We start from the raw sequence: 27,933 nt of genomic DNA, 5'->3' as shown, positions 1-27,933 counted from the left end.
AAGATACAAAAATTTGTTGTTTTTTTTTCTGTATATTTACCGCTGTTTGCATTAATTGTTTTAGATATTAAATATAAATAGTTACTTTATTTAATGAACTTCTTTTTACACACATACTTAGCTCGCTGCTGCGTCTTTCTCTAATTCAAATGCAAATGCGGCTGGAGTCTAATTTATAATTAACATGTTTATTGAATTTGTATTTATAGAATTCTTTAGCATAATTTTTGGCGCTCACGCGTGCATGCATCAACTTCTTTACCATGTATATAATTATTGTCATGCATGATAAAAAGAATGTCGCTGAATGCTGTAAATATGTATTTTGAATATACTTTACGTCTCGATCCTTAGCTCTAGCTCAAAAGTCACACTTAAAAATATTTATATAATTGAAGTCGTCGCTGTTTCGTTTTGCTGATTTCGAATCGTTACGGTCTTCGTTGAGAGTGTGTGTATATTGTATATTCATTTATGTTTATGCTTTTAGTACGTATGTTGATAAATATTGGTATGTCCTATAGCTTAAACATGAACAACTGCTAATGAGATTGAGTCACGACTCGACAGACTCGCCATAATATTTATGCTAAATGCTAAAATGCGTAATTCCTACTACTTAATATCGAGAGACCTTACTACGAATTAATATTTTGAGAGTGTTCTGTTGTTCGTTCGATTCCCCATCCTTTCATTTTTTTTTGTTTTTTGTTTGTTATTTTGTTTTGTGGTGTCTACTAAAATGCTGCTGCTTCTGCCGATGTTCGGGTTCAGGTGTTGTGGTGGACTAAAAGTGGGTGGAGGGCAGGCATTTCTGTAGAACGGGTTGCGCACCTGCCCCGTGGCCAGACCAATATTCCGAGCCCCTCTTCTACACCCAATTGATGGGTGTATCTTTCTGTTTTTTTTTGTGGGTTGGGGGCACCGAATGAATTGGTCTTGTGGCAAACGTTTGGCCTGCGTGTTTCCATCTGCGAGTTGCGGTGGTGCTGCTGCCAACGTCTCCAGAGCTTTGGGCACAGGTACTTATCACAGCCTTCGAGCGCCGCATGCAAATGTCTTTTCTCAAAACACACTCAACATGGTTTCTCCATTTGCGCTCCGTAATAATCAACGTCATATAGTAATAATTACAAGCATAAAATAAAAATAAAACATTCAATAAAACCAAACAGCAACAGCAATGGCCAACGACAACCAATCCTAACGAAATGACAGTCAAGTTCTTCGTGTTTCGTGATTCCGATGGTGATTATGAATGATGTATGTCAATCAGTCTAGCTGGATTTGGCTGGGTTGGGTAGTTTCTGGCTGTCATTGATGCTCAGCACGGCTTAGTAAGTCTGCGGATGAGAGGAAAGAAGCGGGCAGGTTGAGAGGTTGTTAGAAATGCGATAAATACAGGTTGTTTCTAACAAGCTGTTAATGATTGGGGAGTGGGAAAATCTCAAGATTGATCTGGATCATTATGGGAAACAGCATAAATTTCGAAATATTTCGTTATAATTATCCCAACAAAAAAAATAAGGTTGGTTGGGGTATCTAGAGGAACTTATTTCAGGTTTTCAACTTACCACCGGCGGATAGGACATATATTTGTCGCTCATATTGAAGTACGATCCATCTGCTGGCGGCGCTGGTGATGGTGAGGATATATAGCTACCCTTGATCACCAGGGAGGAGGCGGGCGACGGTGATGGTATGTACAGTCCGTTGGAGATCAGCATGTGATCGTCCTTGGAGCGCATTTGCATGCCCTCGATCATGCCCGTGGCACTGTTCCGCTGACTGTGCCGCTTGGGATTCGGCAGGGTCCGGGTGAAGTCCGGATTGCAGAGCGGATAGGGCGGGGTGCACATGGAGCTCTCCTGGTATTTCGGCGGATACGCCGTCGACTGGATAATGTCCACGTTTTCCACGAGATATGTGGAGGCGGCTGCTTTCTTCTGAACATCCGCCTGCAAAGCAGTGATGGGCAGCTGGTTACAATTTCGAAATTTAGTCGGTTAGATTTGATTAGTGGGTTAATCGAGCGAAACACTTACCTTGTAGACAGACTGACTGTCATCCTTGGAGTACACATCATCGTTGCTCGGCTCCGCTTCGCTCTGGGATTTGTTCTGCCGGCGGATTACGAACCAGGCCACTAGGGCAGCATTCAGGACCAACAGAACCATAGCTGCTGAGGTGATTCCAATGATCATCACATTGGGCAGTTCGTCCTTTTCGGTGTACTCCGCCGAATGGGGCTGCGAGCCCTTGCTGAGGGTCAACTTGATATCGGGCATGAACTTACTGCCACCCGCTTCATTGGCGGCCATCACGGAGAAGTAGTAGGTTGCTCCTGGTTTCAGGCCATCAAGGGATATGTTCTGATATCCAGGCTTGGCGTCCACGTACTTGTACTTATCCTCGCCGTGCTGTTTGAGCCGCAGTCGGAAATAGGTCTGCATGCCACCATCGAAGCCGGGAGTCCAGTTCAGATCCACACCCGTATCACTCACGTTGCCCACCCTCAGCTGCAGTGGAGCATCCGGGCGGGAGGGTTTGCTAAACTCCAGGGTGGTACTCGCCTGTCCCAGAGCATTTCGCACCACACACTCGTACTGACCATAGTCATCCGGCGAAGTGTTCTCGATCAGCAGAGCTGACTCAAAGTTCAGGGCATCCACCTGGCGTTCAACACTCTTGAATTTATTGCGCCGCTGCATCTTGAGATCCTTGCCATGACGACGCCAGATGAAACTGGGCTGCGGCGAGGCCAAGGATCTGCAAGTTAGCTGGGCACGAACTCCCAAACGGGCGGCATAGCGGGTGAAACCGGGTGAGTGGTCAATTTCAGGGGCAGCTAGAAGGTTTAAAAATATATACAAAATTATAATTAGCAAACCATTTGTTTTAAAACTTATGATTAAGCCTTGGTAAAACCACTTACTTTGCACCACCAGAAGTACGTTTTGCGCCGCGGGAGCTCCTCTTTGGTTGTCCACAATGCAGGTGAAGTTGCCAATATCACTGCGCTCTACACTGGCGATCTGCAGCAGGGCGGTGCCATTTTCAAAACTCGATATGGTGCGCGTGGCCAAATCATAGCCGTCGCGGGACCAGCGCACATGAGCGGCCTCTAGCGGGCGAGCCTGAATGTGGCAGGCCAAGACCGCCGGTTCGCCGGGCACAAAACTGCGACCCTCGCTAACCGCCGTAATTGTGGGGGCATCTATGAATTGAGGTGAAACAAATAAAAAATCAGCTCCAGTCTTGGGGGTCAGCTTTGGAGCCAAGTTAGTACTCACATTCCACGGCCACTTGGATCTCCAGCAGCGCGGTGCCCTGGCTATTGAGCGCCTCGCAGATGTAGACACCCGCATCATTGCGACTGAGACGACTGATATTGAGACGAGGTCCGTCGGAGATCAAACGCTGCCCGCTCAGACTATTGCTGCTAATGGGCAGGCCGTCCTTGGTCCAGGTATAGCTAATTACCATGGGGTTTCCGCTGGCCAGCAGCTCCACATGGAACGGCGCTCCCTCAACGCCCACGAAGGTTGTGCTCTGTGGCGTCTCGAATTTGGGGGGATCTGGGGGAATTAGGGGTTTAGGGCTTGGTTAGTTGACCTCCCCAAGATATATGAACTATCCGCATTACTCACAAAGTATATCCAAGCTAATGGTTTCGTGAACACTGCGCTGCAGAACCTCGTTGTGACTCTGGCAGGTGTAGACAATGCCATCCAGATCCTGGGTTATGTTGACGTACATCTCAAGCGTGGACACCGAACCGCCCCAGAGACCGGGCCTGTTGGCCAAGTTAAGACCCTCGACGGGAATGCCATCCTTCCACCAGCTAATCTTCGCCGGCGGATTACTAGAGCTGGAGTCACAGATCAGCTTGGCTCGAATGCCAGGCACTAGATTCTTGGGCACCACACTGATCTTAACCGTTTCGGGAGGAACTAAGATGGGAAGTACCCCTTTAATTTCTTATTCCCATAGAAAAATAACCGCTACTTACAATGAACTCCCAATGTTTTGGTGGCGAATAGTGGTATGTCAATAGCTGCATTTTGAACCTTGCACTTATAGATGGCATTGTTATCAGATGCGTTTACCAAAAGTGACAGCTCGGATGTGATTTTACTGTCCACCAGTTTGGAGGGAGCATTAATGATCTTATCGTTTTTGTACCATTGCAATGTCGGTGGAGGATTGCCGCCAGCAGAACTGCACTGAAGTTTCAAAATCGATCCCGAGATAAGGATATCACCATCATTATAGCCCGTCAACAGGGGCGGCGAAGGGGGGTCTGAAAAGGGGGTGAATGGAAAAAATAATGAAATTATAATTTAATTACATCTGTCAAGTGCTGCTGAAATAGTTTCTCGATAAGATCACATGGTAGTTAACTGGTGTCAGGGCTGGGAAAACTTACAAAGCACATTCACGGTGTGTGATCCCACCACATTCTGAGTGAGTTCCGTGTTGAGGGCGTGGCAAACGGCAATGAAAGTCCTGCTCTGCGAATCGATGGTCAAGCTGATGTTGGAACTACTGACCCAGCCACCGTCGGAGCTACTGGTCGTCTTATAGGTGCTATTGTCTAGCGGTCTGCCATTTATGGACCAGCTAATCCGGGCCTGGGGATTCGAAGGCGCTGTCACGCAGCTCAGTTGCACGGAATCGCCGACCTTGGCCTGATTGGCGCCGCTCAGATACACATCCTTGGGAGCATCTGCACAGTGAAAAAATGTTGATATTTTAATCAATCAAAACATTTATCACAAGTCTATTGTGCCAAGAAATTAGTGAATATAGGCTTTAATGCATATGTTCTGTATTTCTACTTCAATTTGCTTTAAAAATAGCCCCCGAAAAAGTAAATATGGGTTATGGCTTTGCTTTGGCAGGAAAACTTACATAAGACAGTCAAATTGAGTTCGGCGCGCAGGGGAGTTGTCGCCAGCAGATTTTTGGCCTCGCACACCAAATTAGCCCCATTGTCCTCGGCGGCGGCGGTGAACTTGTAAACGTTCTCCGACAGACGGCCCGAGGTGCGTTGTGGTGAACTGATGGCCACGCCATTTCGGTACCAAGTCAATTGGGCGGGGGGATTGCCGCCGCGGCTACGACAGGCGATTTGAACTTCTTGGCCGCGATGCAGGGTCTCACCCTGGCTGTAGCCCTCAAAGAACGGAGCGCCGGGCGGATCTGTGGGGTTGGCAAAGGGATTTTGGATTAGGAACTCTGCCGGCACGCACACACAAAGGACGACAATCCGGCGTACACTTACAGAGTACGGAGAGCTGCACCTGGGCGCGCATCGGTACATCGGGGGGCAGAGCCTTGTGACGCGCCTCGCAGGAGAACTCCTTGTAATCGTCTTCGGCGCGCGGCTGCAGGTGCAAAGTGGAGCTAGTTGTGAATCGCTTCGGGGCAGTTTGATTCACCGTCACGATGGGGGCTACACGGCGAGAAAATAGGCACAAAATTTGTCATAAATTTGATATTGATTCAAAGCTTATATACTTTTTATTATTATAGGTTAGTAGCTATGAATATAAGATGACTTGAACTCACCCGTGGAGACTGGAACTTCGCCCTGGAACCAGAAAATCTCCGCCGCCGGATTGGCGTTCTCGGCGATGCAGTGCAGCGTAAGATTCTGTCGCTCCTCCACCTCCACTCGGGCATTCCGGGCATAGCCCTCGATAACGATGCTACTCGGAGCAGCTACTATGCTCAACTTGGCATTGGCACGAATGGCGGGATTTCCAGCAGCAGGACCCACCTGGCACTGGTATTCGGCATCGTCCTCCAGCGTGGCGTTCTTGATCTGCAGATTGTAGGCATTCTGTTTGGCATCCACCAGCACAGAATAGCGTGGGAATCCGGGAATTACCGCCGAGAATCCCAGCGCAAAGCCATCCTTGGTCCACTGGACTTTTCCCGCCCGGTTGGACACCTCGCAGCGCAGGAGGGTGTCGGTGCCCTCGAGTATCTGCAGATCGTGGGGCGTCAGGTGAAACTTTTGCACAGGTGGGGATGCCACCTGAGCAGCCGGAGTTGGAGCAGTAACTGCGGCCATTACGTGGCAGATGGTCGTAGCTGTACAGAGAGGAAAAGAAGACGTAGGTTAGTAATTTCAACTTAAGGAATCTAGTTCTAAGGTCTAAGCTCTATCAATTGAAATTGAAACCATATACGATAGGCTCTGTTATTTAGTGTACTTGCTATTTTGATGCGTAAATACATGAGTTTTTTCTCCGTGTACAAGCAAACGAGATGGAAAGGAAATTCGCATGGTTAATCGGCACGTTCGACATTTGCGCACGTAGTTTGCCAAGTGCATCGGCAATGGGAACAGTTCAATTGGCATCGAATCGACATGGATGTCGACCTGACAGGGCCCTCAGTTGGACTCGCAATCGGATTCGGAATCGGAATCGAAGTCAGAGTCATAGTCAGAGTCGGAATCGGATACGGAGTCAGATGGCGATGGTTACCCAGTTTTACGGCCCACACATAAAACACACATTACTTAAGCGTAAGCCCCGACGACGTCGCTCAGTCACATCGCACTAATTTGGTACAACTTCTTTTATTTCCCCCCACCGATTTCAGTTCAATACGATTCGATTCGATTCGAGTTGTTTCCTTTCCGCTGCTCGACTCACATGTGCCAGCCGGGCAGGGAACTCAACTCTCAGGCTGTCATTGAGACATGGGATGTATATCTATCTGTCTGTCCGTCCATGTCCATTGGTCTTTTCTGTTCTCCGCCAGGCTGTTTGACGCTGAATCGGCCCACACCTAGGCTAAAGTAGGTCTACAGCTTGCGGCTCATTAGCATTAAAATGTCTTAGGAAAAACGACCGGGCCACGTTCGATACCAAATTGAGCGGCCTACTCACTCGGTATATATATGTACGTATGTACTTATGTATATTTTATGCCCATGAGTGTGTGTCTATATGTCGTCGACCTAATCAGCATTAGGGCAATCTACATAGGTATATAAAAGCATTGACAACTCACGCACACTGACGCTGATGCGATGGGAAATCGGAACGTAAGTGATGTGTGGGTGCCAGAGAAAGTTCCATTTTCGAACTGCTCCGATCAGGCAATTAAATGGAAGATTATACAGATATATAATAACCTGCTGGCGAATAATGCGCTATTAATCATTTGCCGATCGAGAGCTCCTATAAATTACCCAGCTAAAGACAACTGTCGCCTTGACTGCGTTAGATAAATCCCGCCCAGCTTCGACTAATGAATTGGCCATTTATCAAGCGAAAATCTCTAATAACATTCTTAATTCCCCCTCCCAAATCGAAACAAGTTTAATTTATAATTAATTTATTTCGCCGAACATTGCTCAATTAAACTGGTTTCGGTGCCACTGTGCGCTGCGTGAATCGTGGCCACAAATGCTTGGGCAAATAAACAAAACAAACGTTTCTGTCGTGGACTCCGTCGGCGGATTAATTGATTATTTGTCGGAGAAGACAGCGGACAAGATGGTCTTGAACGAGAAGAAGTGCGGCGGATATGAATTGGGTCGGAACGGAAATGTGGCCAGCATAAGGTGGCCCACCCACCCAGTAGCAAAGTTAGTCATTCTTTTTTGAGGGCGCCTCCATTTGCATTCGCTGCCATTTCAGCCGGTTAAAGTTCAAGCAATTAAGCCAAGCGACAGTTGACCAACTCGCCACTGCCAGAACATTTCCTGCGGCAATTAACCAAAACAAAAAAAAAAGAAGGCAACAAAAAACAGCGCAACTTGACAGGTTTTTGCACTGACAATGACGACAAAAACAGAGAAAACTGAGACCCAGCCCGCTGCAACTTGCATACAACTCATTTAGTGTCATTACGGGAGGAAGACGGGTAGATGGGAAGACGGCTTTATGGTAGATGGGTAGATGGTTATAAGGCTACGACACTGTGGGTTTATGGCCAAGAGAGCGGCGAGACGCAGGAGCGACAGGAAAGCCACCCCGCTGGCACGAAGAAACACACAACATACAGAGGGTAATTGTCACACATATGGAGGCCAGGATGGCCAACAAAGAAATCCTTGAAGTGTGACAGTAGGAAGCAAAGAAGCAGCCAGCAAACTAAAAGAAGGAAAGACTACAAAACACACACTCGACTGAGTGAAGTAAGTGCAAAGTAAATGAAAGATGAGCAGCAGGCGGAAAGGCCCAACCGGTTTAGCATTTCATTCATGGGTTTCCAAACCAACCAGTCAGCTATCCAGTCAGCCAGCCATCCAGCCATCCGTCGTTCTGGCCAGTGGTCAGTGGCCAAGTTGCCGGGAAGTTTGGGTACCCAGGGGCAGCTGTAATTGTCAACTGGTCCCACAAATTGTACGCAAACTAAACTAACTGCTTAACCGCAAAGCGTACGTCCATACTCGATGATGGCGATGATGATGATGATGACGATGTCGATATGAGGGTTCGAAGGAGCACTTCCCCTACGGATTTGCCTATGTGCCTGCGGCTGAGCCTATGCCAAAGTCGATTCCTGGCCGAAAGCTAAGTGAGTGTGCTGGCCTGCATTGGCCTCAAAAGCCTGCTAATAGTTTTCGAGCTCTGCAGGTCCTGGCCGGAAGCAGGAAGCAGGACGCAGGACCCAGAGATGCCTGAATTACTAAGCGAATGTTTGGTCTGCATTTGGCTTTCATTAGCCGCACTCCATTTTCACTTTTGCAGTTTTCTGCTGAGTTACTGATCGAAAAGGATCGTTTTTAAAAGAAAAGGATTTTTTCTGTATTTGTTATTATCAGTACCATGATGGTATTGCCAAAGTGTGTTTCGCGCATCTCTAACGTGAGTAGTTACGTGTGGCAAAGCCAAGCGAAGCGCAACGCCGGATGTCGCACTAATGGCCAACGCAACGCAATCGCACTCGAAGGTCCCGGCCCGTTTGGGCTCTCTTTAGCCCACTGCCATTCGTGTTGGCCATCGACTTGAGCATCGGGCCTAGATGGCCTGCTGGCTGCTTTGTAAGTTAAACTATCTACAAGTCATTAACTCATACAAAGCCGGCAACTGTCGCAGAGGGTGAGATGCTGAGTTCGAGAGGCTGTGAGGCCTAGAGACACAATCCAGAATCGAGTGCCCAGCCAGCTAGCCAGGGTACGGAGTAAAGTGAAGTGGCCTGGTGCAACGCACATTTGTCCCTTTTGTTTTTCCTCTTTCGCTCCTTTTTTTTCCTGCGTGTGCTCAGTCGCTTTCCTTATCGAGACCAGTTTCCAGTTTATTCGCTCACGATGCCAGTTGCTGGTAACTCCAGCGCGTTAATGGAAAATATTGTGGCATATCACAGGAAATCCGGTGAGGTTTTTTCTCGTTCGTTTGCTGTTGCTTTTGGCCTTCTCATGGCAGTGGTTGCTGTTGTTGTTGTTGGTGGTGGTGGCGGCATGGTTGTATGTGCACACTCCTTTTAGCCGGCAGGACACTTAGCCGGCATCTACTCGCTTTGACAAAATTAACGGGCACATAAATCTCCTCTCTGGGTTTTGCGGCTTTGCGTTATAAATTTAATTAAATTTTTTGTTTGCGTTTTGTGTACTTTATCTGCGCCTGTTAACCAATTTTTTTGTTTTTTTCGTTTTGCTGGTTCGCTGACTGGCTTGGTAAGTGAACAAATGTCTTTTATTATATTGATTAAAGCGGCTTTTGGTGTGTCAAATTTGTTGTCAGCCATGTTAAGCGCCGGCAAAGTGTTTCAAATTGTTTTAAATGGCAAGGGAAAGGATTTCGGTACGGCCATAACAATTATTTTCCACATGTGCTGTGGGCTGAGCTACGAAGGCAGAGAGCGACTTAGACTTGGCTAAAATGTGAGCCGATCCGATTTTCAGCCGACACATAAGCGGTTTTTAGCCACTCTGACGTCGCTGGGATTTCTGTCTGTCCTCATGGTGATATAAGCCAGATGGTTGGTTGGCGAGGGTTTTAATGAAATTGGTATAAAGAGTGGAATTCTTTTTCAGAATTGGGAGACTTTCCAACAAGGCCAATACCAAAAATTTAAGATGAATTTTGTCGAAAGATCTTAATCTCAAAACGAAAATACTCTTTCCGTTGCCTTCAAGGGTAAGCCAGTTACTATCTCCATCTCCAACTGAAACCCCAAATTTCGGTGGCTTTGGATGCTCCGCTTATGGCCAAGTTTATTGCTGACCCAGAACCGCCTTAATCATCGCCGGCAACCCGCATACCCTCACTTGAGTGTCAACCGACGACCAGTCGGCTTTTAATGTGCGCCCTGGGCACGCTTAATAAATTCACAATAAAACGCATTTGAATCACGCGAATCGAGAGTGTGAGTATGATGGAGGGGAGTGGAGCGGTGGGTCTGGGGATCAAGGAGCCTTAACGACCTCGAAATGTTTGTTTATTGTTGTGCCCCTCCCGCATCAGCCGCAACATCCTGATCCTCCAATTGCCGCATTACCAAGTCTCTGTCTGGGCGGCACAGTGTGTGTTTGAGCACTGATTGAATTATAAAATTTGCAGCTGAACAAATGGGACCCGGTCTGGCCAATATCAAATGCCAAGAGCCGGCAATTCGGACCCATTCGGCCCCATCGACGTTAAACTAATCAACTAATTTGCTATGAACTCTGCGGTCTGCACAAATTAGAGCGTCCAAGAGGCCACACCGATTCCATTTAAGGCATTAACATTAATTATTTTCTGCTTCATGAGCATTTTAGATGAACACAAACTGGGATTGGATGGGGATGTGACCCCGACTCTCGAGTGAAGACCCTCCCGTTTCGGGACTTTCATCTTTCGTTAATTAATACAAAAATGTTGCCCCCCCCTCCCCCCGCGCTCGGTTGTGTCAACTATTTTTTCGGCTATGCCATAGAATATTTTTGAAAATTGTTGCTGCACCGCAAGAGTAAACTTTTTTCCATGCGAAATTGAAAGTATTTTGCGGCTTGGTCAGTTTGTATGCGAATATCTGAATTTATAGCAAGTCGGGAATTTGTCAGGAATGTCAGCTAAAATGTTGAATTAAAGTGTTTGGCAGCGGAAATGCTGCCCGCACAGTATAAGACTTTAGTAAAACCATACATTTATCCACTATTCAGCCATCCAGCCATAAAAAAAACAAGGAAACATAACGAATTAAATACTATAAAAGCATGCGTCGAAATTAAACCAATTCGGTGGGGCGGGAAAAATAAAAATCAATTTTTCTCGATGTCGAATGTAATAAAAACACAGGGAGAACAGTAATAGATTTGATGATTTTATGACTGTAAGCCACTCCGGTTGTCAATCCGCCTCGACCAACCAGTTTTGTCAACTGCCATATGCGTGGGTTAGAAGGTTTTGAACACCCACAAGGCTAAGACAGCAACCAAAAAAAAAAAATTTACAAATTTTATTAGTCATAAATTGAAAATCATAAAAACCCCCTTTGGAGCACCTAGCATCTAAGTATATAAAATAATTTAGTTCGAGGAAATGGGATGAAAGGGAAAGTCAACGCGATCTCTTCCTTAAGATATGCAAGAAAATATTATTTAGTAGAATCGTAAAACTCGGTGCGGTGATTTCCTGCAAATGGTTAAACTTTTGCTACCATGGCAAATTAATTTTTTTTTTTCTCCTCTCCCCCAATATCCTGTAAAAGTTTTCCACACTCTTGGGAGACCCACGAGGGTCTCCACGTCGACGGTTGGCTATTTGAGCAAACAAAATCGGACAAAAGCTGGCCACCAGAGGTAGTAAAAAACGGTCCAGCAATAGACTCATAAAGAAATCAAAGCCGAAACCAGTTCAAGAGGGGCAAAACTAACTAAGAGAGCCGTCGACACAACCTACGTGCTGTGAACAGGTAAAAGAGATATAGCTATAATATACCTGGCATATACATATGAAAAAAACTACGGGCTTATGAATGGTAACCGCCATATGAATGGCTCTACAAAGACCACAAAAGACGTGGGCTTTTGCCTCTCAGTTCGCGGCGCATATTTTTTTTTTTTTTTTTTTTAATTTTTTTATTATTTATTGAATCTTCCCTTTGTGTTAAGAGACTAACAATAAGTGTTCAAATCTTAATCTAACTTAATTAACTTTCACTTAGTGATAGTTTTTTTTTTTTTTTTTTTTTTTTTTTCATTAATGCCCTAATAAGTTTATTGCTGGGCTGGGAGGTCGTTGCGGTGCAGCCGGCTTTGACTGCATACTCGGATTAGTTTTCTTGCGAGGGGATTTGTATGGGTGGTCAGCTTTTCGTTATACTTCGTTTTTTTCTCAGCTATTACTTCGATTACTAATTTGATTTTTAGGTCTCTGTGTATGTTTTCGTTTCGAAGGTACCACGGCGCTCCAGTGATAATTCTCAGAATTCTTGTCTGTGCTCGCTGAATAATGTCTATGTTACTTCTGGATGCGTTGCCCCACAGCTCGGAGCCATAAGTCCAGATAGGTTTTAAGACGGAGTTGTATAGAAGAGCTTTGAACTCCAGACTAAGTGGAGAGCGAGCATTTATGAGCCAGTGGAGGTTCCTTGCTTTAAGTTTAAGATGTTTCGATTTGGCTTCTATATGTTTGCGCCAAGTGAGCCGCCTGTCCAGATGAACTCCCAGATATGTTACCTCGTCGGCTTGTGGAATGCATATGTTATTCAAGACCAGTGGTGGGCATGTTTGTTTGTTTAAGGTAAAGGTAACCTGCTTGCATTTTTGAACATTTATTGAAATTCTCCAGTCGGCAAGCCATCGTTCTACAGATGTTAAGTGTCGGGATAGGAGTGCCGTGGCTTTTATTGGGCATTTCGAGCGACTGAGTATCGCGGTATCATCAGCGAACGTGGAGGTTGTTAGATTGTAGTCTATGGGGAAATCCGCCGTATACAGGGTGTATAAGATTGGACCCAGTACACTGCCTTGCGGCACTCCAGCTTCGATTGCGCAATCGCGTGAAGTGCTTGTATCGCATCTTATTGCAAACACTCTGTTATATAGGTATGACTTCAGTAGCTTATGTGTGTTTTGGGGCAACAGCTTGATTATTTTAAACAAAAGTCCATCGAGCCACACTCTGTCAAATGCCTGCGCGACGTCTAGAAAAATGGCTGTGCAGTATTCTCGATGTTCAAAAGCAGTACGAATTTCTGACGTGATTCGGTTGACCTGTTCGATGGTTCCATGTTTTTCTCTAAAGCCAAATTGATGTGTTGGAAGTGTGTTGTTTATTCTAAGATGAGGGCTAATCCGAAGGAGTAGCATTTTTTCAAACAGCTTTGAAAGACATGTTAATAAGCTTATCGGTCTATATGATGATGGCTGCGTTTTATCTTTTCCTGGCTTTGGAATCATTACTATGGTCGACTTTTTCCATTTTTGAGGGAAGTATCCAAGCTTGGCGATTGCGTTGAACAACAGGCAGATGTGAAGAATAGCACACTTTGGGAGTTCGATGAGCATTCTTGGAGTTATTAGGTCGTAGCCAGGCGATTTTCTTGGGTTCAGTTGCTCTTTGATAACCTTTGCTAGTTCACATGGTCGGAATTCAAAGGGTTCTTGAGGATCTAGATTGGCTGCTATTAAAGGAGGGAGAATAAATGTGTTGGTAGAGGGATTTGGTCGGAATACATTTTGTAAATGGTCAGCGAAAGCACTGGCTCTTTCTTCATCACTTCGAAACCAAGTGCCAGAGGGACTTCGGAGTGGCATAATTGGCGCTATTGGAGTCTTTAGGTTTCTGTGAGCTCTCCAAAGAGGGTACTTAGTGCTGGTGGGAGAGAGTTGCTCGATATATGAACGTTGGCTGTTTTTTTCCTCTTGTTTGAGAGCATTGGTAAGCCTGCGTGTGGCTATCTTAAGCATGTGCTTAGTAATTGGTGATCTATTAGACTGCCAATCCCTTCGTAGGCGTCGTTTATCTAATACCAGCCGCTCGATTTCGCGATTAGTTTTGATGTAGTTTGGTTTTGCATACGTCACTGGCGGGGTTGAAGCCTTTGCAGCCGAGACTAAAATGTTTTCAAGAGTTTCCGTTGACTTGTCTATATCCTCCTTTGAAGATAATGCCGTCATTAGTTCTATGTGTGAACAGACATACTTTTGATACCTTGGCCAGTTTGTTCTAAAATTTGTGAGTCTATACGGTGGGTCGACGATGTGGGGGCGAGTTAGCATATTTAGAAAAACAGGTGAGTGATCTGATGATAAATCTGCTAGTGCTTCGGCGGTGACCATGTTGCGGGGGACATGTTTAGTAATTGCAAAATCGATCAGGTCTGGGATTTTTCTTGGGTCTGCTGGCCAGTATGTAGGCTTACCCGGGGATACATAGTCTAGCTTGTTTTCTGGCTTCGTAAGCGCATTGTACAATTGCTTACCCTTTGGCGACACAAGTCGAGATCCCCAATGGGTGTGCTTGGCGTTATAGTCACCCGCTGCGATGAACCTGTCACCTAGTGTGTTAAAGAATTCCATGAATTGATCCTCAGAGATTGGAAAGCGCGGTGGGCAGTAGACTGCGGCTAGAGTCGTTGAACCATTGTTGAGTTGTAAGGCTATGGACGTAGATTGTAAGTAGTTTTTGTCAAAATTGTTTAAGTGGTGGTGTTTTATGCGATTTCTGATGAGTATTCCAGTGCCTCCATGAGCTTTACCATCTGGATGATTTGTACCATAGAACAAGTATCCTGGTATATGAAAATTGTTTTTATTTGTGAGGTGCGTTTCTGATAGTAGCATTACGTCGATGTTTTTTTCGTAAATGAACTGTGTGAGCTCTTGTGTATGCCGTGAAACGCCATTTGCGTTCCACAGAGATATCCGTAGGGAAGCCATTATGGGGATTTTGAAGATACAAGAAGTTGAATCAGGATATTTTGGTTTTTCATGAGCTCTTGCAAAGTATTTTGCATGAACGTCATGAAGTCTTTCATGCTTTGCTGTAGGGATAGCATCATAGCTTCGATGCCACTTTGTTGTGTTTGTTGGATGTTTGTCGGTGTATGTTCGGAATGAGCAGTTCTTGTCGGTGGGGCGGGCACTTCTAGTCCGGATTTTAGGGCGCTAGCGAAAGAAATTGTTGGAGTAGTGTTTGGGACAGTTAGGGGTGGTTGAAGAATCGGTTGCGGTGAGTAGAAATTGACTTTGTTGTATGTATGTGCTGTGGCAATACGTTTGTTTAGGCGGCTCTTCAATTCTTTGTACACCACACAGCCTCTGTAGTTTGCAGTATGTTTTTCCCCGCAGTTACTGCATTTCTTCACAGACTTATCGTCCTTGTTTTTGGGGCAGTTTGCGGTAGTATGAGGTTCGCTACAGACAACACATACGGACTTAAGGGTGCAGTATGCCTTGGTGTGGCCGTATTCTTGGCAATTAGTACATTGAACTGGATTGATACGTTTGTGCGGCTCCTCCACGGTGATCCTCCGATGTAGCAAGTACTGTAAATTGTATATTGGGTGCACTTCGTTTTTCTTTAGTGCCTGGAGCTCTGGTTCGAGTTCTATTTTGAATAGTGGCTGCGGAACTTTGTCTTTGTTTAAAATATTAATAGCTGTCTTTGCAGAAAAGTTTTTGGCCTTCAGAGCCTCAATTATCTCAGCTGGTGTCACTGTTGCTTCAATGCCCTTAAGTACTACCTGTAGCCCTTTGCAACTTTTTAATTGGTATGTGTAGTAGTTTTTACCAGCATCATTTAGGTATTTAGTCACTATACGGTGGTCTGCTTCTGTTTGGATCTGTAGTTTTATTTCATGAATATTTCCTTTTTTAAGTGGGATAATGTGGAACTTGCTGTCACCAATCAAAGCAACGAGTTTATTTACAAGTGCATTTGTACTTTGTTCTCGTATGAAAATTGGTGGAGGCCTGGTCTTTTTTGGCTCCCCTACCGTTTTTTCGTTGGGTTGTTCGGTCGCAGAATCAGCCAAGATAGCATATCGGTTTGAATTATTTACTGCAGAGTTTTCATTGCCGTTGTTGGTTCGATTGATTTTGGGTTGATTACCTGCCTTATTGTTTTGAGGGCTGAGCTTTCTCTTGATTTGGATGTAGCGATCCATGCCAGTCTGCACAGTCGAAATCGACTTCTGCTTTTGTTTTGATTCTTCTTTACGTGCATTATTGTTGTTGCAAACGGTCAGTGCTGCTGAATTATTTACAGCTGGCACAGCGATAATTAGTTGGGCCGCTGACGAAGTTGATGTTGTGGCAGTTGCCAGTGAGGTCACTGCACTCGTTATTGCAGTGTTACAGTTACCCGGGACGGTCGTTTGGCGCTGCGAGAGGAGCGGGGTAGGAGAGGCGGTCTTTTCGCTCCACGACTTGTGAGCCGAAGCAGGCAGAGAGGGAGAGCAAGAACGCGGTCTGTCGTTCGCTGAGGGCAAAAGTTTCGAGTTAGTTGAAAGTGAGGGTGCTCGATCACCGATTTGCGGTGAGACGAAAGAAAAGTATGCATTGTTGCGTTGTAAAGAGAGCCGGCGCTCGTCTTGTTCACATTGTCGCTGAGAACGTATGTCGTTTTGATTCATTGTTCTAAGTCCACATATAACAATTACCAGAACAATATGGAATAATTATTTATTTTAGTAAATAATTACTATAGTCAATAATTGTTAGTTGTGCAAACTGCACTTTACACTTTGTGTTTAACTTTCACTATACTGTTGTAGTTTTTAGAACTTGCTATTCGTAGCTTGAAAGAAACACGTCTCCACCCGAAGACTGTGGAATGTCGACGGCGCATATTAAACTGAATTTAAATTTAGCTAGAGCAGAGTGAGTATGTAAGTTTGTATGGCTATGGCCGAGTCGGATTCAGAGTCGGATCCGTCTGTGTCTGTGTCTGGGCATTTGCGAACCCAAGGCACGCACCTGGCTTTGACTGCTTTCTTGGCTTGGAAACGGCTTAGTTTAATGCCGCACTGAATTGGCCAACGACGGCGATCGACGACGGCTGCACTTGTCGCTTGGCTCAAATGCCAAGAAGTCGCTTGCACCGCTGTCGATTGCACCTCTTGCCCCACTCCGAGCAACTTGCTCCTCCATTCCATGCCCCCGTGCATGTGGCAGCTGCATAATTATAATGTCTGGGCCCCGAGCGGTACATTGGCTGACTTGAGTTGGCTTGTCGGGCCTGTCTCGCCAAAAGGTCAAACAACATATTTTTGCCGTTTTTATTGAAGCTCTGAACTTTGTTTTTGTGAGGCAAAATTAGTTTAGTCGACTCTATCAACATTATGAAACCCCTAAAAATATGTTCATTAAAAATTCAGTGCGCTATTCGAACGGAAACCCGATTCATATGCTAGCTAAAAATACAAAAATACAGCATTCTAATGAGTGCTTGGAAATGTTACAAAATTAAAAAAATAAAAATAAAACTTAAAAATCCGTAAATTCGAAATTTCAGAACATATATTCGAACGAAACAACAGAAATGAATTCATGGCTATGCAAATTAATACGTAAAATGATGAGCTCCATAAACTCATACATACATCGGAAATGGCGATTTTGGTTGGCATATGCCATAGTTTGATGGCTTTTTTGAAGAAAATTACCATTTCCTCTTTTAAAAATACATATTTTGCTATTTAAATCAATACACACAAGCGATCGTATTTTATGCCATTTGTTTTGGCACCCGCACACTTCAGGCCCGGCTTAAACTTTTCTTCTTGTTTTTGTTAGCATTTGTTTAATTTTATTTATGTATGCAGCTAAAAACTTTGCCATTGACTGAGAGACCGACCGTGTGCTCACCCATTTGTTTTTATAAAACTTAATGGTCGGCTGATTGCCGGGCAAAATGTCGGCATTATCCATATATCTGTGTACAAATATGCTTGTTTTTTCAAGGATGCGTTCATTAACTTTTCGAGATTTATGTAGGCAGCGTGTGAACAGATGCGGGCCAACCTCAAACATGGCTGCAATTGTCAGCGGTTCCCATTTGAAAGACAACACAAATTTTTAATGTCGGGGCATAAAACCCATTTTTATTTTGCACTTTTGCCTCTTGATGAGTCCACCAAAAATATACAAAAAAAAACAAAAAAAATACAGAACTACTAAGCCAGTCGAATCGTCACCCAAGAGCCAGAAATTCAAGTTATCTGGCGGCATTTTGAAAAACTGCTCGAGCATAGCGTTCGGTGCGACTACAACTTCTCTCTTGAAAGTTAGATAATCGAGATACCGCTGCATCGAAACTAGACACTATGGCCAGATTAATGGCTGCGAGCTGATTAGTTTAAGGCCAAGACAAAAGGCATCACAAAAGGCAACATGGTGCTTTGTGTGGAGTCCCAGTTTAGTCAGAACATGTAAATTATAGATAAGCTGGCCCATTGTGCCCCATGCGCCATGCTCTACATGCCCAGCAACCAAAATGTTCATTTGTCAAAATTAACACCGCCGTGGAGCCAAATCAAATCGAATCAAAAACGCCGCCAGCTATAGGCAATAACACTTTGGAGTTCTGAGAGCCTCAGAAATTGGGACAAATTGATTACGCAGCTTCGAAATTCTATATCGAAATATAGGTAGATATATATATATAGGTAAATTCCATCTTTATTATCCTAGTTTGTCATTAAACATTTGTATCTCACGATCCGAACGAGGTATCTTTCAAGCGTTCACTTCAGATACTTTATATTTTTTCATGTTATCTTTACAAAAACATCCTGTCCCTAGCAATTTGGTATTCTCACACCCTCATCACTCATACGGCTTCTCGGTTATTGTCATTCTATTAACTCGAATCTAAACCATCAATCATCCGTTTGGAGGGCACTCCATGAAAAGTTCGTTAGTGCTAAATATTAACTTTACACTCCCCTCCCCTATCGGCATTTGCAACTGAAAATTGATATAATTCTCACATTGACGCGTCCCATTATTAATTCAGTTTTCAGAAGTCTCATTTTTTTTTTCAGTTGGCCAAAAGTTACCGTACACTCTTGTGGGTTTTCGACCACGTCCCTGGCAGTTTAATTGAGGCAACACGAGAAATAATAAGAGGAAAAAACTCTAACAAAACAAAAAGATACAAACAACTGACGCTGTTCGAAAACAGAAGAAAAAAAAAGAGAAAACCGGCTTAGGCGCGCCTATGTGTTTGTGTTGGCCATCCATCATTATGAAATGTTTGCCAGTGTGGGTAAGTGGTGCACCTGCTCGCATTTTCGACTGGTAGCCCCTATTCAAAGGGGGCTAGGGGTATACATATCGAGGGGAAAACAGGTCCGGTTCGGACTTGGGTCCTCCTTCATTGATAGTTTCGAGTGCAACTTTCGCATGCGCAAACTGGCCGGACAACATATGCTGACCAGGATCGGGTCCAAATTCAACAGCCCCATCTTCCCAGTTGCCAGTTGCCAGTTACCAACTCTCAGCTCCCATCTGCTGCTTCTGTTTTTGCCGTGATTCTGGATCCGTCGTCTCTCCTCAGAGTTTTTTGTCCCCCCTCCAGATGGGTATATACTTATTTTTTGTGCGCCCAGCGTAAGTTAATATGACTTGTAGCACGATGATTGCTTCCTGTGCAGTGGAGAGCGGGCAAAGTTGGCTTGAAAAACACGCTGACAGGCAGCGACATCAGCGGAGCTTCATCAGTTCGCCAGCCTTTTTTTATGAATGAAAAATCGCTCTGTCGCTCTCTCTCGCTCTGCCTCGCCAGCCATCTCTGTCTGCTGGCGGAAGTTATAAATTAATTGAGTAAATATCGATTCGCAGACATATATACTCGTATGTACATATCCCACATGGGCAAACACACAAACAGTTAGCTACGATGTGTAGGGCTTGTTAATTGGCAGCACTTGCAAAGCAAGTCACAAAACACGGAGCATTCAACTCCAGCCACTATTTGCATAGTCAAATTGGCAATCGAGTTTAGAGGAGCTGTTTAGCAGTCGGCGTATCCGATGCACGAGATTAATGACCATAGAAATCGCATATTCAATTGCCCATCGAGGAGGGTTCTCACTCGGCTTTGATAATTTATTGAAAGCGCTTCTCGCATGCATTTTTTACCACTCCCGCCACCCCTGCGTAATTTCATGTAATTCGCATCGCATTTTATGGCAGTGCTGTTTTTTATGACACTGGCAATACGCTGGCCGTCAGCTTAGGCTAAACTTAATTAATTACCAGGCGGCGTTATATGCCAATTATTTACTCATCCCCCCCATAAATCACGGGTTGGCAAGCGAGAATTTATGGCTAAATTGATTTGCTTCTTATCCGTAATAAAACAATAATTGCTAAGTAGGCCGCTTTGGTGGTCAATCTATTTCAATTGGCTTACCGATGGGCATTTGAAGAGACTTATAGTTTCTTATGGAGTTGGTATAGGGTTGATCTATAGTTAGTATGTTTGAATAGTTTTAGAGCAGAATTTATGACCAAGCTAATTTCGTTTTTATTGGCAAGTAAATTGCTTCGATGGTTAATCCTATTAAATAGGCTTCCTATGATGCATTAGAGATCTTTAGCTAAACTTAAGCTTGCTAGTAATAAAATCAGTTTCGTGGGGTTTCTAAAGATTTAACATATAAATTGGCAGAAAGGAAGCTACACATAAAAGGTTTAATTTTTAGTTCATTGCCTCATTCGCCTTTGAAATCGCTCGCGAATCGCAGTTGTTTCTGCACAGTTTCAATGGAGAAAATCTTTAACTTCGCACGTTACACATCTTTAACCCAATATCTTTTTATGCCTGCTCCGTGGCGACTGTATCTTTTTCAAGATCTGAAAGAGCGCGTCATGCATAATTGCATATATCAGATACAAACACCTAACTGTACACCCATGTGTGCATGCATATATGTATATTTGTTTGTATATTTGTGTTTGCTCGTTACTGTCGCGTCATAAGGAGCGACAACAATTGCTGTTGCAGTTGCAACTTGTTTGCTACCTGCCGTTGACGCCACCTAACTGTCAACTTTCTTTTTTTGCCACGGGTTCATGTAATTACAGGGAGCTGGCTATGTGTATGTGTGTGTAAGTTTTAGTTGCATGCAATTAGCATAAAAAATATCAACACAGTTTGCATTTATATAACGCTACAAATTATGCATCATTGAAGCTGCCACCGCAGCAGCAAACTGCAATGACGTTGAATAATGACCGAAAATGCAATGGAAACCCGGCTGTATATCCACCAACCACCAGCACCAACCACCCACCCACCCATCCGCCATCCCCTACATCACCGTGAAGTGGCAAGCAAGCTGGCAGTCAACAGTTCGCCAGCGGAAGACAGAAAACAGCCAACAGGCCCAGACACCGCAACCTCGGCTCCATCTGCATCCCCAGCTCCATCATCTGCTGGCCAAGACTGGTTGGCAAGAGGGCGGGGTCCTCGCGCTGATGTAGGAGTATCAGCTGGTACGAGACGTCGACGTGGTAGGTGCCACTGACACCTTACGCACACCCACTTCCACTTCCAGATGGAAAGCCAAGTGCGATGAGCACGAGCTGACTATGGGATATGGTAAATAAGCAGTACATGGTGACACTACATCAGCAAGATTAGCAGGAACTGGTCAACTGTTTTGCAGTTACCACGCCTTTATATTAGCAATTTGCTTCACGTGATATTCATAAATTTTAATGGGTTAATGTGACAATATTATATTATTATAGGGATATATCGTCTTTACATTCAAATGCTTGTACAAAACAATAGAAATACAAAAACTTAGTTTCAAACACGAAAATAGGGTCAAAGATGTAAATTAGAAAAAATTAAAATTGGTCATAATGTTAGCTACTTATGCCATATCTCATCCGGAGAAGGTATAAAAGCGCAGTCGCCTAATCATGATCGTTAGTAGTTCTCAAAATGAAAGTATTCATTGGCCTGGTTCTGTTGATGGCTGTCGCTTCGCTGTCATCTGCTTTATTCGTGAGTATTAGTATTTTGTAGCTTTTAAATTGTAACGAATTTTTATATGAATTTTCTGCAATTCATAGGAATCTGAAGCAAAGGAATGTGCTAAAAAACTGGGCATTACCCCAGATTACTTCGAAAATTTTCCGCACAGCAGTCGAGTGAAGTGCTTCTACCACTGTCAAATGGAAAAACTTGAAATAATTGCCAATGGTGTGGTAACTCCTTTCGATTTGAAAGTACTAAACATAACACCGGAGAGCTATGATAAGTATGGTGTAAAGGTAAAACCCTGCCTCACACTATCGCATCGCGACAAATGTGAGCTTGGTTATTTGGTGTTCCAGTGCTTGAAACGGGAATTCAACTTGTAAAATTGTATCTGAACGTGTTTAAAATACATTGAAACATTAGATATAATATCTTTGATAACACTACATTGTTTGAGTTTCGAAGTGCAACATAAAGTGTGCAACACAATAACACAACTTGGCTTTTAAGAATGCCAACAGGTGTACTAGAAATACTTTCCAAACTTACGCATTTTAGTTACTCTTTTTAAACTTTTCAGCAGAGCGGAAAATCAATTTATTCAGCTTGTTAAAAGAAACATGAGTGGCGCTTAAAAATAATCATAAAATCACACGCATAATACCTAATCAGCATTGGCCCTAAAATCAGAATTAGCTATGATAAGCAACGATTATGATCCTACATAAACGTAAAGAACAACAATATCAATTACATGAGCATGGCTCATCCGTAAAAATCCGCCCTTCCCCATGCGTGTAGATACATGAGTGGCAAGTGAGGTGCCCTGCACCACCGACGCAGCACCACACACCCACCTACAAACCACCACCCACTGTCGATGTGTGGCACGCATGAATAGACAGCAGGCGAGCTTTGAAAGCGCATTCGCATTCACACTCATGCTGGAAATCGCAATCTCCAGCGCTGAGTTTTCACTCACTTGACGTGCAAAGTACTGCGAAAAAAAAAACGCAGCGCCGTAAAAACAGAATATGTTTGTAGAAAACAAAAACATAGGAAAAACATAGGAAAAGCCAGAGGAAGAGCAAAAAAAAATTGGTTCAATTTTGCACAAAGATGGGAGGGAAAGTGGGGTTTGCTTGGGGAACCATGGGCCTATTGAAGACCCGACTCTTCAGTTGAGAAAAGCAAACAACGACAACTCGTTAGCACGAATTTGCAGCGGGTGGGTGGTTGGGTGTTTATTCGAATTGGCGGGGAGTGTCAACGCCTTTTAAATGGGCAGGTTTTTAGATTTTTAGCTTTTTAGCTCTTTTCGGCTACAATGGTTCTCAGGCCATGGTGGTACAGGAAAAGCCACTCCACTCCACTTTGTTCTTGTTCCGTTTTTTTGGTTGCTGATACTCTTTGGCAAATTTTCATAAACTCTTATTTATTTTTACAGCACAAAAGAAAATGTTCAAGCAAAGAAGTTGCGAGCAATTTTCTGCTGCTTTTCGGTTGCTCATTTTCGGCTTGGTGGCGGAAGTGAATTTGCACAAAAAATAATAGGCAACATGTTTTGCGCTTTTGACCAAAAACTGCCAGCCCAAATAGAAATGTTTACACCAACCGACAAATAAATACTGCTTCAAAAAGGAATTCAGCTACTATGGAGTGGGAATTGTGCATGAGCCAAGTTAACAAAACAGCAAGATGGCAGCACATTTTGTATTTACATAAAAACAAATGACCAGCATTTTGTGTTTGGGGTCGCTACTTTGGCATCCAGCAGATGCGGGGAAATCCAGGGACAAAGTCTGCGATGGAAAGAGCGTTTCGCAAATGAGAAGTTACGAATGGGGTTGTAATTATGCGGCACTTTCCGATGCAGATGCAGGCTGATAAATATACCTATATATAGGTATGTACAAATATATCCCGCCAAGGAATGCAATTTTCTTGGGAAAAAGCTGCGAGCATGAGGTGGCAAAAATGCACCCTTTTTTTAAGGTGCTACCAAGGCTGCAGGGTTAATCAGATGGGGAGTTTATCAAAGCCAAGTACTAAGAACTAAAACTAAGACGATTTATTTATTATGTCCAGATATTCCTTTTAATTTAAAGGCATTTAAGCTTATCAACTTGATCTTATTCACAGTTCTGCATAGTTTTGCAGTTCAATTCGCCGCTCCTTTGGAAAGTGGAAAATATTAAAGGGCAAACCCTCGTAATAAGGTGAGCACTTGGGCCTAAGGATACCTTGGAATCGCCTCTCCAGTCCGTTCCGTTCTGTCTGGCCAAATGCGGTCAGTTAGCAAGTTGAAGAGCCGCCTTATGTAGGCTAGTACCAACATCATTTGCTCTTTATGGCTTAGAGTGCTGGTACGCAACCCATAACCCGTTCGTCATATAATTTGCACTCATTTTTTTAACTCCTTTCTGCGTGCTTTTTTGCCGCTTTTAATCAGAGCAAGTGGCTTTAACATACTAACTACATACATATGTGCTGGCCAAGTGGCAGTAGTTGGGCAACCGATTAGCTTGGGCTTAAGCCGCAAGTAAGTTCAATGCACTACGAATCAGTATGCCGTTGAAGGATTTATGCTGAAAAGTTGTGTGCTAACACATTTTAGCTGCGGCATTAAGCCAAATCGGGTTTTAAGTCCACACTGTTTGCCGAGGTTTTGCAGCCCTAATTCAATTTGCCTATGTAAATCGTCTGCGGATTATAAGCTGACAGTACATATGGACGGATATCTCTGCGACTACGAGCTCTCAATGTGGGTAAAAGAGATTTGTGAATTCCGCACTCTCCTCCGGCGGCGCCTCAAACCACATCCTCAATTTTCAGGTTGTGCCACAAAAAAAGACGAGGCAAAATAAAAACAGTGTGGATATGTGCGGGCATGAAACTTATTTCGTAGGTTGGTGAATGAAAATTTTTGGAGTGTGCCCGGGCAGGTGTGTTTCGTCTTTTAGCAGCTTGCCAACTTCGCTTCCCTTTTTTACTTTTTGTATTATTTAATTCTTTTTTGTGTGTTTATTTTGCCTTTTGGCCAGCGGTTTCTTGGCGCTCTTTTGCCTTTTGCAGCTGTATAGTCTGTATTAATTTTCGACGCGTGCAAAACCTTGTATTTGTATCCTGCATTTTCCGTATATGCGAGTTCATCGAGGGGCAGGTGCTTATAATGCCACAAGGAAGTTAGCTCCTTGCAAGGATCTGGCTAACCTGTCAGGTACCTCAAGGTGCCTACTCTTAATTATTTGTGGCGCTTTTGTTTTGGGTTTCATTTTTTATATGGCCAACATGACATCAGTGGTAAGTGTCGCAGTTCTGCGAAGTTTTTTTTTTTTTGCATATATCTCGAAGAATTATGGCTATTTAAGCGGCTTAAATCGTTAGTTAGTGTTGTCACGCACAATTAAGGGAGCACAATTGTGTATAATAAAGACACTTATCGCTTAGTCATGAACACTTTTCACATGATTTATGGTCGATTTTTTAGCATCGCTTACTATTTTCAAGCCCGCCATTTCACAGCTCGATAATCAAACATTTTCAATGCTCACTAATAGATTCGTCCAGCTGCATTGGGAACATCCAAGATAATAATGCTTGAACTTTCGATTTACAGACTACTCTAAATAATGTCATTTACCTAAACTGATTAAAATTTATTGCTTTTCGGAATTCTTTGTAAAGGCAAATTATAAAAAGATCAACGTAAAACAATAATTAAAGAAAGCGTTTAAAAATTCCTGTAAAATATTCATACACCGAACAGAATTATTATCCAAATTTTCATTTTAAAGGAAACGATATATGTAAGTTAACGTGAATATCAATAATTGAGGCAACTTATTCGATGGGACGAGCGAAAATTCCTATAAAAGGTGACTGCTATGCTGTTGACTGCACTCTTTAAAGGATATAAATTTCCAATGTGTTGGATTATGTGCATATGATATTATCAGAAATGTTACTCCGATTGATCTACCTAAAGGCACGGAACCCGAAATATGTCATAGCATGAATGAATATGGCAAATGTATGTACGCCGATGGATTACGAAAGTGTCTTCGACCGAAATTAGATGAAAGATTCTGGAAATATCTTTTCACACGAATATAAACTTTAAAGTATTATAACTTTGGTACGATAATATAATAAATCTCGCGTCATAATACAATCATTTAATCTTTGACTTAGCGCCGCTGTCTTTTCTCCTTCTCGAACTCACAATACGCTAATGAAGAATTTTTAATGCACACTAATAAATTCGTCATGTAGCATTAGAAAAAACAAACAGATAGTTTGGTTTTATACAGATACAGATACAGGCAGTTAATAGATACACGCGTTGAATGCAACATAAACTCTTAACACTCCGCAATTAGCACTCGACTTGTGCACGAATTTGAAATGGTAACTTTTAACTTCATACAAATTTGAAATGCAAATAGTATTCAATTAACAGATGAACAAATACCGACAATAAAACTCAAACTATGCGAGACAAAAGCGCCAACTTTGTCATCCCAGTAGCGAAGGTAAAAATAATTAAAAAGCAAAGGAAACAATGTTTGTCAGTTAAAGTGCCGGTCCGGTTCGGTTTGGTCTCCTCACCTTTCCCATTCTGCAACTCCCTTACCACCACGAAGTGATGGCAAAAATTAAATTATGTGTGCCACAAAGTTCGCCTGAATTATGTCGCATAAATCAAATAAACAGCAGCCGAAGCAGGCGGAAAAAATAAAAGTTGAGGCTGCAGAAATTGTTGAGGAAAATAACTGAAACTGTGAAAAAATTTATACGAAAAACTTTTTGCATGTAAAAGCTTGGTAGCTAGCTGGCTAACTGGCTAACTGGGTGGCTGGCTATATGGCTGGATGGCCAAAAGGAGGGTTTGCGGCGTTTGGTGGGCGACCCGTGTGTTAAAGCAACACTTGGCTGTGGCAAGAAAATTATTCTCTACATCTATTTGTTGTGAGGCAAAAACCGCAGCAGCAGCAGCAGCAGCAACCGCCGCAGTCGCCGTTGACTGGGTAAGCGAAAAAACAAGTGTTTAAATGTCAACGGCAAACAAACTAAAAATCGCTGGCAAAAACCAAGCAGCCAGCAAGCAGACAAAGGAGTATCTAGACATAAAGCCATACTGCCATCCCCCTCTATAAACCCACACCACATTTCATATGGAAAGATACGACTGCCACTGGAGGAGTCCCCGTCTCCAAGAGACTCATCTTCCTTTTGTGTGCTCTTGTGTTTGTTGGCCCGGGCGCCAAATGTCATGAACTTTTGCCGCAGACATTTTGCAAGCGGTCATCTATGAGCTACATTTCGGATTTGGATTCGTATTCGGATGCGGCGGCTCATATGTTTTCAATTTTTACTTTTCGACGATAACTCACCCAAGAGCACGGCAAATGTCAGAGTTATCCAAAACTGCATCTTGTAGGTTGCTTGATTGTTGGAATTTGTTGTAGGCTTGCGACACACTCACTCACTCACTCACTTGCTCACTTTAACTTGTTTACAGATTGTTATGTTTTGTATCTTTCGGGTTAATAACAAGCTCTAGCCAATTCTAGGCTTGGCCGCACTTTGCAAGGCATTTCGCAGAACATATTTTCCAAGCACTTATTTCCCACTAGCAGTATATGCGAGCTGTCTGCGATTTATTAAATATCCATCAAGTATTTATTTATTTATTTAGTTGCTCGTAATATTTTCGTATGTTTCGGCGCAATAACTTTGAACTATAAACTCGCTACTGGAGAGCCACACCAATGTTTGTCAACAGAGACCACGCGCAGACCGACCAAGACTAAACGCAAAGTATCTGTATCTTTTAGCTGGCAGGTCCAAGCGCGGCTCACAAGAGATTGAAGCGAACTCGAACATTGGAACCCACTTCAAAACGTTGGCATCGAACTTATACAGACAATAAACATAGTAACAGGTTCATGTCACCGCTAGGGCAGATATATAAGATACAATATATGCTTTATAAGTAAAACAGGTCTCATATTTTTTTATTATTTTT

General features: G+C 43.5%; 2 protein-coding genes across 3 annotated transcripts; one reads left to right on the top strand and one right to left on the bottom strand.

The window, feature by feature from the left end:
• Window positions 1-27,704, bottom strand: LOC6609241 (nephrin). 2 transcript variants are annotated; one of them, XM_002033895.2, is made up of 12 exons: window positions 27,299-27,704; window positions 5,575-6,102; window positions 5,288-5,458; window positions 4,915-5,205; window positions 4,430-4,729; window positions 4,013-4,303; window positions 3,651-3,953; window positions 3,294-3,578; window positions 2,936-3,217; window positions 2,046-2,848; window positions 1,575-1,979; window positions 1-1,343 (listed from the first exon to the last, which is right to left on the bottom strand). In XM_002033895.2, exons 1-12 carry the CDS (start codon window positions 27,336-27,338, stop codon window positions 1,335-1,337), a joined length of 3,708 nt encoding a protein of 1,235 aa, XP_002033931.1. In that variant the 5' UTR covers window positions 27,339-27,704; the 3' UTR covers window positions 1-1,334. The 2 variants fall into 2 exon arrangements, with proteins under 2 accessions (XP_002033931.1, XP_032570630.1); XM_032714739.1 differs by having other exon boundaries at window positions 1,575-1,958.
• Window positions 21,830-22,345, top strand: LOC6609242. The gene is made up of 2 exons (XM_002033896.2): window positions 21,830-21,926; window positions 21,995-22,345. Exons 1-2 carry the CDS (start codon window positions 21,864-21,866, stop codon window positions 22,283-22,285), a joined length of 354 nt encoding a protein of 117 aa, XP_002033932.1. The 5' UTR covers window positions 21,830-21,863; the 3' UTR covers window positions 22,286-22,345.
• Window positions 27,705-27,933: the final 229 nt, after the last annotated feature.

The sequence above is a fragment of the Drosophila sechellia genome, chromosome 2R (assembly GCF_004382195.2).
Source record: "Drosophila sechellia strain sech25 chromosome 2R, ASM438219v1, whole genome shotgun sequence".
NCBI lineage: Eukaryota > Metazoa > Arthropoda > Insecta > Diptera > Drosophilidae > Drosophila > Drosophila sechellia.
This window is presented reverse-complemented; position numbering and strand designations above follow the sequence as displayed.